General features: G+C 45.1%; 1 protein-coding gene across 5 annotated transcripts in view; it reads left to right on the plus strand.

Annotated features, from left to right (window-relative positions):
* The window catches only part of golgb1 (golgin B1), an 82,724-nt gene that overhangs the window by 20,619 nt on the left and 44,040 nt on the right, over positions 1–18,065 (plus strand). For all 5 annotated transcript variants that reach the window (XM_038811682.1, XM_038811684.1, XM_038811683.1 and 2 more), the window contains exons 8-13: positions 244–529; positions 2,664–2,773; positions 5,119–5,233; positions 6,762–6,844; positions 14,842–14,917; positions 17,788–17,864. In XM_038811682.1, coding sequence (XP_038667610.1) covers positions 244–529; positions 2,664–2,773; positions 5,119–5,233; positions 6,762–6,844; positions 14,842–14,917; positions 17,788–17,864 — 747 coding nt within the window. The remainder of the gene's footprint in view (positions 1–243; positions 530–2,663; positions 2,774–5,118; positions 5,234–6,761; positions 6,845–14,841; positions 14,918–17,787; positions 17,865–18,065) is intronic.

Below are 18,065 nucleotides of genomic sequence, written 5' to 3' on the forward strand. Positions count from 1 at the left end.
TTTTCCTCATGTCTGGGTCTGTTGGTAGACTAATCGATGGGGATTGATTACTGTGATTAGTCAATTCTTTCTATTGAATTGTATTGTTACCACAATAATTGTAAACTAAATGGACTTTGGGGTTACGTTACACCGTTCTTATTCTCCGATCAGTATGCGCCTGCAGAAGATGGGACACCGTAATATCCTTATCCGGCGTTTTTCAAGCAACCATTCAATATTTTACCTGCTTTTGTTCTACAGCTCCTTAGGGAAGCGTTGCAAGAGGCAGAGAGCAACATTGCTGTTTTACAAACTACGCTAGGATTGGAGAGACTGTCAGCTGAGACACGGCTGAGCGAGGTGACTGAGAAATACGAGACCGAGTTAGCGGAGAAGAATTGTGCTGTCACACAGTTGCAACAGGCACTGCAAGATGCACAATCTTCCTGTACTGATCTGACAGCACAAAAGCAGCAGCAGCAGAGTGTGATGGAAGACCAAGAGAGAATGTGCAAAACGCTGACTGATGAAATAAAGAAGTTGCAAGGTTTGAAAGCCAACTTCTCAAAGAGAATGATCACTATGTTTCAGTATTTATTGACTATGTTTCCTGATCAGTGATTTAACAGAGGATCTCCTGATCTTTCCAGTAACCTCCCATTCCAATGGCGCTTGCTCTGAGGGTTAACATTGATCCTATTTTGCCTCTCATTTGTTTTTAGGATTTCATGTCAAACAGGGGCAGCACGGTAGCATTGTGGATAGCACAATCGCTTCACAGCTCCAGGGTCCCAGGTTCGATTCCGGCTTGGGTCACTGTCTGTGCGGAGTCTGCACATCCTCCCCGTGTGTGCGTGGGTTTCCTCCGGGTACTCCGGTTTCCTCCCACAGTCCAAAGATGTGCAGGTTAGGTGGATTGGCCATGCTAAATTGCCCTTAGTATCCAAAATTTTCCTTAGTGTTGGATGGGGTTACTGGGTTATGGGGATAGGGTGGAGGTGTTGACCTTGGGTAGGATGCTCTTTCCAAGAGCCGGTGCAGACTCGATGGGCCGAATGGCCTCCTTCTGCACTGTAAATTCTATGTAAACAAAATTACATTGTGGTTGTTAATCACAGACCTGATTTTACAGACTTAACGTGTAATTTATTTGCAATTAAATAAATATGACCAGAAAGTTTGAAAGTAGTACAAATAGTCGGAAACGTAATATCAGCAGAAGTCTAAAATTGATTGGGTGCTGATAGAAAGGACTTCATAGCTTGAAAGATAAACCCTTGATTATTGACCACGAAAATGCTTCATTCAGTCTTGGTATTGGTGTATCACTATATATGTTCTATATTAGATAACTTTCCTTCAAACAGGTAGTCAGAATACATCTTCATAAAAGATACCGAAATCAAACAAACTCCCTTTTTAATCCGTTAATTATTTTAGACTTGAAATTTTTCAATAACTCATTGAGAATTGCAAGTAAAGATTCAGGCCTTGATTATAGGAATCCAACAGGACTGAAAAGAGTAGGAGGGGTGCTACCAGAGTAGGTGATACCAGTCTTTTTATATGTGTATATATATATATATATATATATATATATATTTTTTTTTTTTTTTTAACAACTGACACATTTGTTAATGTTAGCAATGCTGGAAAATAAGCACCAATTTCAACATTGATTGCTACCAGGGCAGGTACAGCACCGGTTAGCTAAGAGTAAATCTCCCTCTGTACTGTCCTACCAAACAATCCCAGAGGAGGTACAACGTGGTTGGATGCATGCGCAGTGGAGATCATTATATAGTTTCTCAGCATTACTGAAGTTCCTCATCCTGGTACCATGCTAGTAAATCCTCTCAAGGCCTTCCTTAATTGTGGTATCCAGAATTTAAGACAGTACACCAGTTGAGGTCTAACTAAACAGCCAATAATTTATTAGAACATGAAAATATAAAAGATATAAGCAGGAGCAGGCCATTCCATTCTTTAAAACTGCTCCAAAATTCAGTAAGACCATAGCTGTTATATCTTAACTAGACCTTCCTGTACTTTCCCCATATTCTAAAATTCTTGTGGTACCTAAAATATATAGATCTCTGTCTTGAAATATACTCAATAACTGAGCATCCATATCTCCTGGGTACTGAGTTGCTAAGATGCACAACCTTTTAAATGAAGACATTTCTTATATCTCCGTTCTAAATGGCTGACCCTCTACTTTGAGACTATTACCTCCTGTTTTAGACTCCCTAGCCAAGGTGAACATCTTTGCATCTACTGCCAAACTCCTTAATAATTTTATTGATACAAATTTGATCAGTTCTAATTCTTTTAAACCCTAGGGAATGCAGGTTTAACCTCCTCGTGTCTCCTCATAGAAATATCCTCCCACCCCAACAGTTGGTCCATTGAACATTCTTTGTACTTAATCTGAGCAAGTATATCCTGCCTTGGGTGAGGAAACAAATAGTAAATAGTATTTTAGGTGTGGTCTCAGCTGTGTGGGATTTTGTTTCCACTGCCCTAGGCAGAAATCTGCTTCCATGTGTTGGCCACGTGGCTTGAAGTAGAATTGTGTGACATCAGTCCTGAATTCATGTTTTGATTTTTTTTCAAATTAGCGCCTTCAGGGCAAAACAGGAATGTAAAATTCAGGGAGACCTTTTTTTTCACTCCTGCAGATGGACTGAGGAAGGTTGAAGCCAGTGAGCAATCCGAACCTGAACTAACATCTGAAAGGGAGACATCTGTCAGAGTCCAAGAGCTTGAAGAGAAAGTCCAGGAACTGCAGGTTAGAGAACTATTTCTGTAAGTGGGGTGGATGGGCAGAAACAAAATCGACTCACTGACTGGTGAAGTCTGCAGCATTAATATGTGTTGCCCTCGCACACCAACCAGATCAAGATCGGCACAGCAGAGGTTCAGGAGCTGCTCATGGTTTTATTTGAAACTTGTGTATGGCATGCAGACAACTCAGTGGAAGTGGACTGGGCTGCAGAGATTGTTTGAATCCCATTCTGTCTATCCTTCCATCCCTTTATACCTTCCTCCTTCTGATTTTGCTCTACTTTGTGCTATCCCCCTTCAGCGCAACAGACAATCAACAACACTGAGCTGGTGCTCTGGTTTCCTCCCACATTCCAAAGATGTGAGGGTTAGGTGAATTGGCCATGGTAAATTGCCCCTTAGTGTCCAAAGATGTGCATGTTAGGCGGGGTTATGGGAATACTGCAGGGGAGTGGGCCTAGGTGGGATGCTCCTTCAGAGGGTCGGTGCAGTCCCAATGGTTTGTGATGTCATTGGAATCTCCTCTAAGAGTGAGTTCATGCCCACACTCATCCAGTTATTTTCCCTCCTGAGGACCCGGAGGCTCAACGGGGTACAATCCATGTCACCTCTGACATCTCACCCTCTTCCTGTGTGGGCCTAGACTGTGTTCAATTACCTTAAGCAACACAGCTGAGTATGGTCCTAGCCGTCCCTAATATCCACACATAAGCTCTGTCCAACAGGGGCCAATGGATTAAGTGGCCAAGGATGGAAACCCAGACAGGCTGCAGCACCCCAACTGAACCCAGCAAATGCAGGAGAGACCAGGGCTGAAAATTCCAAAGCTCTGCTGTGTATCAATATCATGCTCTAGTGCGGTTTAGTGTTAGGAGCAGGAGTAGACCATTCAGCCGATTGAGCCTGCTCAACCATTTAAAACGATCAAGGCTGATCATCAACTTAGAATCATAGAATTCCTACAATGCAGAAGGAGGCCATTCGGCACATCGTGTCTGCACCGACCCTCTAAAAGAGCACTCTAGCCGCCCTATCCCTGTAACCTAACCTGCACATCCTTGGACACTAAAGGGCATGGCTGATCCACGCAACCTACACATCTTTGGACTCTGGGAGGAAACCTGAGCACCCGGAAGAAACCCACGCAGACACTGGGAGAAAGTGCAAACTCCGCACAAGATGGTCACCCAAGGCCATAATTGAACTAGGTCCCTGGCGCTATGAGGCAGTGGTGCTAGCCACTGTGCCACCGTGCCTTTTCTTCCCCACACTATCCCATATCTTTTTAGGTCATTGATGTTTAGAAATTTTTCAGTCTCTTGTTGGCTTACAGTGATTTGACTTCTCTGCAAGTTAATATGTTGTTCTCGCTACAGTTCACAGGTATTGATACTTTATTTAGTTTCCTTTGTTCCTATGCCTCTCCCTGCAAAGTCTCAACTCACTCACCCATTCCCTTGTGGATTAAGTAAGGTAATGAAGATTCAAAACAATAACATTAAGATCTATATTTGTGATACTGCTGCAAATCTGAAGCTGAGCTGCTATTTTAGGACTGAGATTAAGCTTTAAGCATCTTATAAATTGTCTCTGTGCCACTTCTAATATCCCAGTTAGTCCTGCTTACATAGTTGGATTTCAGTGGTTATTGATTTTAACCGCCAAGTAAGCAAATGGTTTCTACAGTACAGTAATCTAGTAGCACTGAGAGATGAGTGACAAACCATATGCTTTATTACTGTAATGTCAGCCGTGGCTCAGTTGGCAGCATTTTCTCCTCCGAGTCACAAGGTTATGATTCAAATCCCAATCCAGGGCTTGAGCTCAAAAATCAAGGCTGAGACCCCAGTGCAGTACTGAGGGAGTACTGCACTGTTGAATGTGCTGTCTTTGGATGAAACTTTATATTGTGACTCTGTGACACTACTTCGAAGCAGAGCAGAGGAGTTGTCTCCAGTGTCCTGACCAATATGGATTCCAGCTGTTCAAGAAGGTAGCTCAGCATCACCTTCTCAAGGGCAATCAGGGATGGGCAATGACTGCTAGCCTGTGTGTAACCAATTGCCTGTAACAGTGCAGTTTCAGGTTCTAACCAGTAGATAGTGCTATGAGGCAAGCTTTTGACATCATTCACATAACTTGAGTGACATTTTACATGTAAACAAAACTGATATTTGTCAATTGATTGTGAGCAATATATTTAGTTAATCATAGATCATAGAATTTATAGTGCAATTCCCAAAAATTAAATCATTTTATAGAAGTTCCTGTGATCCGGAATACGATGAACTGTCACATTCAGCAATTTGTGATTTTGATTCTCCCTAACTCCCCCTTCCCACTACCCAGACTGCTGCTGAGGAACAGGAGGTGGCATCGCAGAACAGATTGGCAGAGCTAGAAGAGGAGAAGGGAAGCCTGTTGTGGAAGACAGTGGACTATGAGGAGGTCAAGACTGAAAATGGTAAGTGGGTTTGTTTTAAAAGGGGCCAAATATTTTTAAAATAGATGGTTGGCCATTTAATCTATATTTTGCTGTTGCTGGTTAAGGGAGGTATGTTGGTAGGACACGGAGCGAGTTCCCTGTCCTTCTAATAGTGCCATGGAATCTTTGATGTTGGTGACCCAGCGAGGAATCAAACCTGGGACCGGTGTTGTGAACCAACAGTGCTCGCCACTTGTGCTACTGTGCTGCCCACTGTAGTAGTGAATGACTCTTTTGGGGATTACATAGAACATAGAACATTACAGCACAGAACAGGCCCTTCGGGCCTCTATGTTGTGCCGAGCCTTGTCTGAAATCAAGATCAAGCTATCCCACTCCCTGTCATTCTGGTGTGCCCCATGTGCCTATCCAATAATCGCTTGAAAGTTCCTAAAGTGTCCGGAGGAAGGTATACAGTGATGTTCACTGGGCTAGTTACTGCAACCTCTCATCTTGACGTATGTTAACTGCTCACACACGAGTGTACAGGGCACAATTTCAACATTTTCAGATGACACAAAACTTGGAAGTATTATGAACTGTGAGACCGTGGTGATAGGTTTCAAGGGGACGCAGATAGATGGGTGAAATGGACGGACGCTTGGCAGATGAAATTTAATGCAGCGAAGGGCAAAATGATAGATTTTGGTTGGAAGAATGAGGAGATGTGCTATAAAATAAATACTATAAAACAAAGAATACTTTTCTAAAAGGAGTAGAAGAGAATTTGACCACAACTGGAGATATGTGTCCAAATCTGGACAATGAACTTTAGAAAGGATGTGAAGGCGCTTGAGAAAATATTCAGGACAATGATGTCACGAATGAAGGACTCAGTTACGTGGATAAGTTGGCGAAGCTGGTGTTGTACTCTTTAGATAAGATTGAGAAAAGATTTGCTCGATGTGTTCAAAAGTCATGAGGGGGCCCAGACAAAGTAGGTAGAGCAAAATCTGTTCTCATTCTATATACAAAAGGATAAAGAAGTAAAGTGCTGAGATATAAAGTGTTTGGCAGCAAAATCAAAGGCGACATGAGTGAGAACCTTTTGAAACAGTGAGCGGTCACAATCTGGAATGCACACCCTTAAAAGGGTGATTCAATCGTGGCTTTCGAAAGGGAACTGAATAAACATGTAAAGAGAAAATATTTGCAGGATTATGGGGAAAGTGTTGGGGTGTAGGACTAGCTGACTTGCTCTTACAGAGAACGCGCACGTATATAGGACAGAATAGCTTCCTTCTATGCTGCAACTATTTAATTAATCTTCCGTAATTCCCCAGTCCCCTCCCTGCCTCGGTATACAGAACTAGGAGTATTTGGTCTCTTCAGGTAGAGAGAACTGGGGTTTATTCCCTGTCTATGCAGGATTATAAATCTATGGGTAAACGGGAATTATTTCCACTGTTTTCTATCCTGTTGCTGTGTACTGATCAGATGTAGTGGTGGAGAATGTCACCAAAAGCAGAAACCAAAACTGAAGTACTCCTCATTCATGTTTCAACAGAACATCTGCGAGCCAGGATCAATGAACTGGAACAACAGAAGGGGACTGAAGAGTTGGGTCAGGACATTCAGGGGTGCATTCAGGTACAGACATGAGACTTAACTTCTTGTCTTCAGAGGCCTGCTGTTCACCTCACTGGGAGTATCAGCTGTACCTGGCCTCACTGATGCCATCACTGCTCCAGGCAGTCTGATGGACAGTACAGTTGGGCGAACTCTAAACATTCTCAAGAGCAGACATAGGTTCCTCAAGGTTCTGCACATGGATCAGGAAACCTCTAAAGAAAGAACTTATATTGTGAGATAAATGACTAATTAATTTTCTTTGTGATTTTTGGGTCAGATTTAAATATTGACCAGGTCACCAGGGAGAATCTCCCTGTTTTCTTGAATAGCCCTGATATCTATTATGTCCAACATAGGGTAGATGGGGCCTCAGATGGAGTGAGTTGTAGTACGAGAGAGATGAAATTTCGAGGATGAGTTAAAGTATGAGGGATGAGATTTTTAGGGCGAGTTAGTGTCCGAGAGGGATGGGATTTTTTTTAAAATTTAGAGTATCCGATTTTCTTTCCAATTAAAGGCAATTTAGTGTGGCCAATCCACCTACCCTGCAAGTCTTTTGGGTTATGGGGGTGAGACCCACGCAGACATGGGGAGAACGTGCAAACTTCACACGGACCGTGATCCAGGGCCTGGGACCTCAGCGGCGTGAGGCAGCAGTGCTAACCACTGCGCCGCCGTGCTGCCTGAGGGATGGCATTTTGAATGAGAGTTGCAGTACGAGAGTATATTAATCCAGAGACGTAGGGTAACCCCTGAGGACCTGGGTTTGAATCCCACCATGGTTGATGGTGGAATATAAACTCAATACAACATCTGGAATTAAAAGTCTAATGATGACTATGAAACCATTGTCGTAATAACCCATTTGGTTCACGAATATCCTTTAGGGAAAGAAACCGTCCTTACCTGGTCTGGCTGACATGTGACTCCTGATCCACAGCAATGTGATTCACTCTCAGCTGACGTCTGAAATGTATACCACTGTGCCACCACCTCTGCTGGGTTTGTCCTGCCAGTGGGACAGGACATACCCAGGAATGGTGATAGTGGTGCCTGGAATGTTATCCGAAAGGTACGAAGCCACCCAGTTGGATTCACCCGCTACAAAGGAATGAAACTGGACTGACCACCTGGCATCGAGCTAGGCATCAGAAGCGAGAATGGTGAACCCATCCCTGTCGACCCTACAAAGCCCTCCTTACTAATATCTGGGGGCTAGTGCCAAAATTGGGAAAGCTGTCTGACAGACTAGTCGAGGATCAGCCTGACGTAGTCATACTCACGGAATCGTACCTTTCAGTTAACATTCCAGACACCACCATAACCATTCCTGGGTATGTCCTGTCCCACTGGCAGGACAAACCCAGCAGAGGTGGTGGCACAGTGGTATACAGTCGGGAGGGTGTTGCCCTGGGAATCCTGAACATCAACTCTGGACCGCACGAAGCCTCATGGCGCCAGGTCAAATATGGACAAGGAAACCTCCTGCTGATTACCACGTACTGTCCCCCCTCAGCTGAGGGAAAGATCAGGTAGCAGAATGTTGGATTTCAGTGGAGATTTAGGGTATGAAACAGGTGAGCTTTGGCCAGCCTTGTTGCATCTTTACGTTTTCTGATGTTCCTCAGGTTACCCCCAAGTTTAAACCTAGCTTCACTCAATTAGCTTAGGATATAAATGAGAAGCGAATGGTGGGATTGTTGTACCAGACTGCAGTGCCAATTCTTGGAGACTGACTTGTATGTTAACACAGGAAGAAAATGCATTTCAATAAAGCCTCATCACCACATCAGAACAAACCAAAGTCCCACCAATCATCAAATAAAAAACAATGATATAAAATAAGAGCTGCCTGGTGCAGCGTGTAGGATAAGGATACTGTGCAGGAACAGAGTCCCTTCCAATTTTAATGCCACAGTTAATAGGTTTTCAGTAGGAGACTATGGCTCAGCTTGGCCCAATACTACAGCTGGTTGAACCTGTCTTAGCTTATTAGCACAGGGCTATTGGAGGTGTTTTACTGCATCATATGCTGAAATGGTTTTATAATCTGTGTCTGTGCACAGACTGACATGCATTCACATGCAGAAACATACTCACCAGCACTACTTAAACCCTACCAAAGGCTCCATTGATGAACATATCATTCAATATGGGTCTCAGCTGTATTGATCAGGTGATTCTAGATTCAATCCCTGATCAGTGCTGTTGGGCGATCTCGCTTGGGCGCTGTGGTTGGCATGTCTTGGTGTTCCTCTGACCCTATCAGTCTAACCGTTTCAATTCTTTCTCCTTAATGGATTTAACCTAGCTTCCCCTTAAATGCATCAATACTGTTTGTCTTCTTCTGGTAGGACGTTCCACATTCTCACCACTCTGAATTCTTTGTATTTATTAATGACTATCTTATGTTTATGATATTTTTGATCTTCCTCTAAACTTGTGCTATCAATATTTTTCATAATCTCGAGGATCGGTTAACACTCATCATTCTTTTTTCTAGTGAGATGACCTCTAGTCTGTTTAGCCGTGATAGTTCTAACTTCTTGGTTCTAGTATTCTTATATCAGATCATATGCCAAGTGGAGAACCAGCTGCAAGGGTAGAGAAAGCACAAGCAAAGTTGTCTAAGGATTGAGGGCCTCGGGGAATTTTTTAAAGTTGGTGGAAACTAGATTTTACTGTTGCATCCACGTCACCGGACTGGACCCCAATTTATGTCAGGAAACCAGGAGACCCCAATAATTTTCAATTTGTAAAACTGAGGAAAGAATTCTTTGCTCCAAGAATTATTCCACTGACAAACGGGGATCTTTTATATCAAAACAAACGTTATTATTAACACACGAGTGATCACATTAACATCACAGAAAATAACTTTTCAATTAACAGTTAAACAATTTTTTTAATTAAAGGAAACACGTTGACTACTAACTTAATGTCTCTATCTCCAATTAAGCAAAATCCATTACAGGCCAAAGGCCACTGTAAATAAAGTTAGCAAACTCAGGGATACTTGCTGTACTCTTATGTAAAGCCTTCTTGGAAAGACTGCTTGGAGAGAGAGAGAGAGGTGCCCTTTCAGGAACATCCTGTAGATCCTTCTGTCTTTGTCAGATTAAAAGCTCCTTCAGCCAAAACTGCTAGCTACAGACTTGGCTTCCCATCCGTACATCTTTATTTCAGATATCCCGTGACCGCCTTACCTAAGTCTAAACTCTGCCACAGATTACCTACTCTCCGAGGGAATCCCCAACAATCATAACAAAGTCCCATTAGGCATCTCTTTGTAAACAATTAATGGGTACAATTAATCAAGACCTCATCTTTTACAACCTCCTAATCGCAGGTTTAGCAGACACAGAGTCTGGATACCTTAACTTAGGTTTTTAATAATATTACTACAACACAACCTTTATAAAAAGTTCCTACATTCATCACATTCTTCACAAAGAACCAGCAGAGGGCAGCAGAGCAGAGCTACTGATCAGCTGTTCTGGGGAAATTTGCATACGTGCAGTGCGGTCAGCCTAAGTTGAAGGTGAACCTGCGAAGAAGACCCAAGGAGTTTGAGTAAAGGCAAGCAACCAGCAGAGGGCAGCAGAGCAGAGCTACTGATCAGCTGTTCTGGGGAAATTTGCATACGTGCAGTGCGGTCAGCCTAAGTTGAAGGTGAACCTGCGAAGAAGACCCAAGGAGTTTGAGTAAAGGCAAGCAACCAGCAGAGGGCAGCAGAGCAGAGCTACTGATCAGCTGTTCTGGGGAAATTTGCATACGTGCAGTGCGGTCAGCCTAAGTTGAAGGTGGTTTGTGGAGGGGCTGTTGGCAAGTGACAGTTAAACCCGAAACACTTTGTGAGTGTTTCCCACCCTACCTCCTCCTCTAACCAACCCCCCCACCCCACGGTGGTTGGGAAGCGGGAGCAGGGGCCTGTCGTGAAGGTGAGTGAGTGCCTTTAAATTTGCTTACCTTTCAGCGGGATAAGGGTTTGAGGTAATATCAGGTAAGCTCTTCCTTTCTTTTTCTTTTTCTTGTTTTTTTTTAATCTAGAGGGGATGTCAGGGAAGGCAGTACAATGCTCCTCCTGCAGAATGTTTGAGGTGAGGGAAGCCGTCAGTGTCCCTGCTGATTTCATCTGTGGGAAGTGCACCCAACTCCAGCTCCTCAAAAACCGTGTTAGGGACCTGGAGCTTGAGCTGGATGAACTTCGGATCATTCGGGAGGCAGAGGGGGTCATAGATAGGAGCTTCAGGGAAGTAGTTACACCAAAGACTGGAGATAGATGGGTAACTGTAAGAGGGACTGGGAAGAAGCAGTCAGTGCAGGGACCCCCTGCGGTCGTTCCCCTGAGTAACAAGTATACCGTTTTGGATACTTGTGGGGGGGACGACTTACCAGCGGTAAGCCATGGGGTACGGGCCTCTGGCACGGAGTCTGTCCCTGTTGCTCAGAAGGGAAGGGGGGAAAGGAGTAGAACATTAGTAATTGGGGACTCAATAGTCAGGGGCACAGATAGGAGATTTTGTGGGAGCGAGAGAGACTCACGTTTGGTATGTTGCCTCCCAGGTGCAAGGGTACGTGATGTCTCGGATCGTGTTTTCCGGGTCCTTAAGGGGGAGGGGGAGCAGCCCCAAGTCGTAGTCCACATTGGCACTAACGACATAGGTAGGAAAGGGGACAAGGATGTCAGGCAGGCCTTTAGGGAGCTAGGATGGAAGCTCAGAGCGAGAACAAACAGAGTTGTTATCTCTGGGTTGTTGCCCGTGCCACGTGATAGTGAGATGAGGAATAGGGAGAGAGAGCAATTAAACACGTGGCTACAGGGATGGTGCAGGCGGGAGGGATTCAGATTTCTGGATAACTGGGGCTCTTTCTGGGGAAGGTGGGACCTCTATAGACAGGATGGTCTACATCTGAACCTGAGGGGCACCAATATCCTGGGGGGGAGATTTGTTAGTACTCTTTGGGGGGGTTTAAACTAATTCAGCAGGGGCATGGGAACCTGGATTGTAGTTTTGGGGTGCGAGAGATTGAGAGTAGAGAGGTCAGGAGCACAGTTTTGACTTCGCAGGAGGGCGGCAGTGTTCAGGTCTGTGGTTTGAAGTGTGTCTATTTCAATGCCAGGAGTATACGAAATAAGGTAGGGGAACTGGCAGCATGGGTTGGTACCTGGGACTTCGATGTTGTGGCCATTTCAGAGACATGGATAGAGCAGGGACAGGAATGGTTGTTGCAGGTTCCGGGGTTTAGGTGCTTTAGTAAGGTCAGAGAAGGGGGCAAAAGAGGGGGAGGTGTGGCGCTGCTAGTCAAGGACAGTATTACGGTGGTAGAAAGGATGCAAGATGGGGACTCTTCTTCCGAGGTAGTATGGGCTGAGGTTAGAAACAGGAAAGGAGAGGTCACCCTGTTGGGAGTTTTCTATAGGCCACCTAATAGTTCTAGAGATGTAGAGGAAAGGATGGCGAAGATGATTCTGGAAAAGAGCGAAAGTAACAGGGTAGTTGTTATGGGAGACTTTAACTTTCCTAATATTGACTGGAAAAGATATAGTTCGAGTACATTGGATGGGTCGTTCTTTGTACAATGTGTGCAGGAGGGTTTCCTGACACAATATGTTGACAGGCCAACAAGAGGTGAGGCCACTTTGGATTTGGTTTTGGGTAATGAACCAGGCCAGGTGTTAGATCTGGAGGTAGGTGAACACTTTGGAGACAGTGACCACAATTCGGTGACCTTTACGTTAGTGATGGAAAGGGATAAGTATACCCCGCAGAGCAAGAGTTATAGCTGGGGGAAGGGCAATTATGATGCCATTAGACATGACTTAGGATGTGTTGGTTGGAGAAGTAGGCTGCAAGGGTTGGGCACACTGGATATGTGGAGCTTGTTCAAGGAACAGCTATTGCATGTTCTTGATAAGTACGTACCAGTCAGGCAGGGAGGAAGGGGTCGAGCGAGGGAACCGTGGTTTACCAAAGAAGTGGAATCTCTTGTTAAGAGGAAGAAGGAGGCCTATGTGAAGATGAGGCGTGAAGTTTCAGTTGGGGCGCTTGATAGTTACAAGGAAGCGAGGAAGGATATAAAGAGAGAGCTGAGACGAGCAAGGAGGGGACATGAGAAGTCTTTGGCAGGTAGGATCAAGGAAAACCCAAAAGCTTTCTATAGGTATGTCAGGAATAAAAGAATGACTAGGGTAAGAGTAGGGCCAGTCAAGGACAGTGGTGGGAAGTTGTGTGTGGAGGCTGAGGAGGTAAGCGAGATACTAAATGAATACTTTTCGTCAGTATTCACTCAAGAAAAAGATAATATTGTGGAGGAGAATGCTGAGACCCAGGCTATTAGAATAGATGGCATTGAGGTGCGTAGGGAAGAAGTGTTGGCAATTCTGGACAAGGTGAAAATAGATAAGTCCCCGGGGCCGGATGGGATTTATCCTAGGATTCTCTGGGAAGCCAGGGAAGAGATTGCTGAGCCTTTGGCTTTGATTTTTAGGTCATCATTGGCTACAGGAATAGTGCCAGAGGACTGGAGGATAGCAAATGTGGTCCCTTTGTTCAAGAAGGGGAGTAGAGATAACCCCGGTAACTATAGGCCGGTGAGCCTAACGTCTGTGGTGGGTAAAGTCTTGGAGAGGATTATAAAAGATACGATTTATAATCATCTAGATAGGAATAATATGATTAGGGATAGTCAGCATGGTTTTGTGAAGGGTAGGTCATGCCTCACGAACCTTATCGAGTTCTTTGAGAAGGTGACTGAACAGGTAGACGAGGGTAGAGCAGTTGATGTGGTGTATATGGATTTCAGTAAAGCGTTTGATAAGGTTCCCCACGGTCGGCTATTGCAGAAAATACGGAGGCTGGGGATTGAGGGTGATTTAGAGATGTGGATCAGAAATTGGCTAGTTGAAAGAAGACAGAGAGTGGTAGTTGATGGGAAATGTTCAGAATGGAGTTCAGTTACGAGTGGCGTACCACAAGGATCTGTTCTGGGGCCGTTGCTGTTTGTCATTTTTATAAATGACCTAGAGGAGGGCGCAGAAGGATGGGTGAGTAAATTTGCAGACGACACTAAAGTCGGTGGAGTTGTAGACAGTGCGGAAGGATGTTGCAGGTTACAGAGGGACATAGATAAGCTGCAGAGCTGGGCTGAGAGGTGGCAAATGGAGTTTAATGTGGAGAAGTGTGAGGTGATTCACTTTGGAAAGAATAACAGGAATGCGGAATATTTGGCTAATGGTAAAATTCTTGGTAGTGTGGATGAGCAGAGGGATCTCGGTGTCCATGTACATAGATCCCTGAAAGTTGCCACCCAGGTTGATAGGGTTGTGAAGAAGGCCTATGGTGTGTTGGCCTTTATTGGTAGAGGGATTGAGTTCCGGAGCCATGAGGTCATGATGCAGCTGTACCAAACTCTGGTACGGCCGCATTTGGAGTATTGCGTACAGTTCTGGTCGCCTCATTATAGGAAGGACGTGGAAGCTTTGGAACGGGTGCAGATGAGATTTACCAGGATGTTGCCTGGTATGGAGGGAAAATCTTATGAGGAAAGGCTGATGGACTTGAGGTTGTTTTCGTTAGAGAGAAGAAGGTTAAGAGGTGACTTAATAGAGGCATACAAAATGATCAGAGGGTTAGATAGGGTGGACAGCGAGAGCCTTCTCCCGCGGATGGAGGTGGCTAGCACGAGGGGACATAGCCTTAAATTGAGGGGTAATAGATATAGGACAGAGGTCAGAGGTGGGTTTTTTACGCAAAGAGTGGTGAGGCCGTGGAATGCCCTACCTGCAACAGTAGTGAACTCGCCAACATTGAGGGCATTTAAAAATTTATTGGATAAGCATATGGATGATAAGGGCATAGTGTAGTTAGATGGCCTTTCGTTTTTTTTTTTCCATGTCGGTGCAACATCGAGGGCCGAAGGGCCTGTACTGCGCTGTATCGTTCTATGTTCTATGTTCTATGTAAAAGCACTGACATCACGTATGGCCTGTGCTTCTGTCCTTTTCTGTTTAGGTTGGAGACACTGACGGCAAATCATTGGACATCATAGCACTAGACCAGTCTGAAGACATTTCACCTGGAAGCACAGGTAATGGATGGTGATTAAACAGAATTGGAGAAGGTATTAACTGTGCTTGAAGAAAAAGGTTGATAGTTGTGGATAGGAAATATGACAGCATCATTTCCACATAGATTTTGTGTGTCAGACATTTTTAGAGGTGCAAAAGGAAAACAGTCATGAGCTCAAGATTTATACTTATTCTGGTTGCCCTTCGATTGACCCTGGGCTAGGAAAATTAAGAACAGGAGTAGACTATTTGGCTCGTTCCACCAATTCTGCCAAGGGAGCAGCTGAACAAAAATAAATCTCACAAACAGCAGACCTCAGATTACCTATAAGCGATGCGATCGGAGGTCTTCTAGGATAGGTATTGAATCAGATGTTATTTTATTTCATTGGAGGTACCAACTGGTCACCCAGAATCTTGATGCATACTTTACAGATCCTGGGGGAAGATGCATTGTTCAAACTTCATCAGCTCAGGACCTCCCCCAGTCATTGATAGATTCATTCAATGAAACAGTGCAGGAGGCCATTCAGTCCATCACATCTGTGCTAACGCTGTGAAAGAGCCATCTAGTTAGCCCCACTATTCTACTTTTTCCTCATTGCCCTGCACCCATTTCCTTTTCACATTCCCTTTTGAATCTGATTTCTCCAGCTTTTCAAGCAGTGCATTCCAGATCATATTAATTCATTGTGTGAAAAAAAGATTCCCTTCATTTCTTCTCTAGATTTTTTTTCCAATTATCTTTGTCCTCTACTGGATTGAAGATCACCTCTTACTCGGTGGAGGGGATAGTAGCACTCTGACTCATACACGTTAGGATCTGATTCCAGAACCAGCCCCAGACCCTGTCTAGACTGTTGGCTGCAAGACTTCTACATTAAATAAATTTAGACAGGCAGAATCTGCCCCTGCATAACATGATCCCAAAGTACAAAACTGTTAATTTAGTACTAAACTAACAATCTCTTCCAGAGAGGCAACTAGAGGTAGGTGTGGGAAACGTAAGCAGCCATGTTGACACAGTAAGGTTTCCCTTCCAAGACTTTGCGTGAGGTTTATTGTTGAGTTCAACTGACAGAACTTTATTCTGAATCTAATTGTGATGTACTTGCTCTGGGGGTGTTGTTGGAACAGTGTAGCAGGAGCTTTACCCTGTATCTAACCAAGACTGTACGTGCTGTGCTCGTGTTTGCTTGAACATTGTCGAGGAGTTCCATTCTCCAGTATTGACAACTCTGTGGTGAATGTAAACATTTGTTAAAGGCAATTATACTTTTGAAAGGAAAGGAAAATAATGTAGAATGATAATCAGCAGCTTGTCTGAAAGAGAATAAAAATGGTTCACGAGAGACTTGTTGTCAGTACAGCTAACACCCCGATAAATGTTTATTTCCACATAACTGGTATTGAGGACCTTGGTGAGGGATTGTCAAAGTGGACAGGAGAGATAGAATAATTGCTTAGGTAGTTCATTTGACCTCTTGTGTTAATAGGTCTAATTGAAGTGAACAGGAATTAGACTCCGGGCCAGCAGATTAATTCACCCTGAAAGAGCAAGTAGGAAGGATCCTGCAGTCTGTATGCAAACAGGATCAGAAGCAGTGCAACTTAGTCCCTCCCCACCCTCCAGTGACCCTCCCTATCCTCCAGCACCCTGCCCCTGATCACCCTCCAGTGACCCACCCTGTCCTCCAGCACCCTGCCCCTGATCACCCTCCAGTGACCCTCCCTGTCCTCCAGCACCCTGCCCCTGATCACCCTCCAGTGACCCTCCCTGTCCTCCAGCACCCTGCCCCTCCCCACCCTCCAGTGACCCTCCCTATCCTCCAGCACCCTGCCCCTGCCCACCCTCCAGTGACCCTCCCTGTCCTCCAGCACCCTGCCCCTCCCCACCCTCCAGTGACCCTCCCTATCCTCCAGCACCCTGCCCCTCCCCACCCTCCAGTGACCCTCCCTGTCCTCCAGCACCCTGCCCCTGATCACCCTCCAGTGACCCTCCCTGTCCTCCAGCACCCTGCCCCTCCCCACCCCCAGTGACCCTCCCTATCCTCCAGCACCCTGCCCCTGCCCACCCTCCAGTGACCCTCCCTGTCCTCCAGCACCCTGCCCCTCCCCACCCTCCAGTGACCCTCCCTATCCTCCAGCACCCTGCCCCTCCCCACCCTCCAGTGACCCTCCCTATCCTCCAGCACCCTGCCCACCCTCCAGTGACCCTCCCTGTCCTCCAGCACCCTGCCCCTCCCCACCCTCCAGTGACCCTCCCTGTCCTCCAGCACCCTGCCCCTCCCCACCCTCCAGTGACCCTTCAAGCCCTCCAGCACCCTGCCCCTCCCCACCCTCCAGTGACCCTCTCTACCCTCCAGCGCCCTGCTCAGCCCTTTGTTCATAGAACTATTGATCCAGCTATTTTTGTCAGTCCCTGCTGACAGCTGTCTAAAGCTGCAGATCCCTTACATATGTAAGTTAGAGGCCAAATCCCTGTTGTGAGTCATAAATTAAAAACAGAAAATGCTGGATAAACTCAGCAGGTCTGGTAGCGGAGGGAGAAGCAGAGTTAACGTTTCGAGTCCATGTGACTCCTTCGTCAAGGTAGGTTTTTGGCAAGCTCTAAGCAGCTGTCAGCAACTAACAGTGAAACTTGGTCTTTGGGATCCATTGGGTGGCGAGACTGGGATGTTTCTCATGTCATGTGGCAAATGGCATACTTTCCAAGATGGTAATGCCCATCAGTGGGCGCAGATCGGAAAGCTGGGTACTTCCTGCTGCCAACAGTATCCAATAACCACAAGTATTGCAGAGGAAGTTGCAATTTGTGTGAAAATGTGTCTCAATTTGGGGAGAGGAGGAAGTAATAGATAATGTATGGAATGTTTGACTCTGTTTGCAGATCAGACAAGCAAAATGGAGGATCTTCAAGACATTCCTGAACCAGAACAAAAAGCTGCAGAACTGATAGAAGTTCAGGTACAGGTCCCTCCTGCTGCAATTCTTATCATAGCTTCACCCTAATCTGTTGCATGTTTCCCTCATGGTCCATACACTTGTGCAATCTGTTCTTGCTTTTTATCTTTGCTCAGTAAAAATTGGAATCATCCAGTAATTTAAATTGAACATTTTTGGATTAAGAGTTAATAAGCCATACAGACATTTATTTAGTTTTGATAT

Source organism: Scyliorhinus canicula, chromosome 11, assembly GCF_902713615.1.
Source record: "Scyliorhinus canicula chromosome 11, sScyCan1.1, whole genome shotgun sequence".
NCBI lineage: Eukaryota > Metazoa > Chordata > Chondrichthyes > Carcharhiniformes > Scyliorhinidae > Scyliorhinus > Scyliorhinus canicula.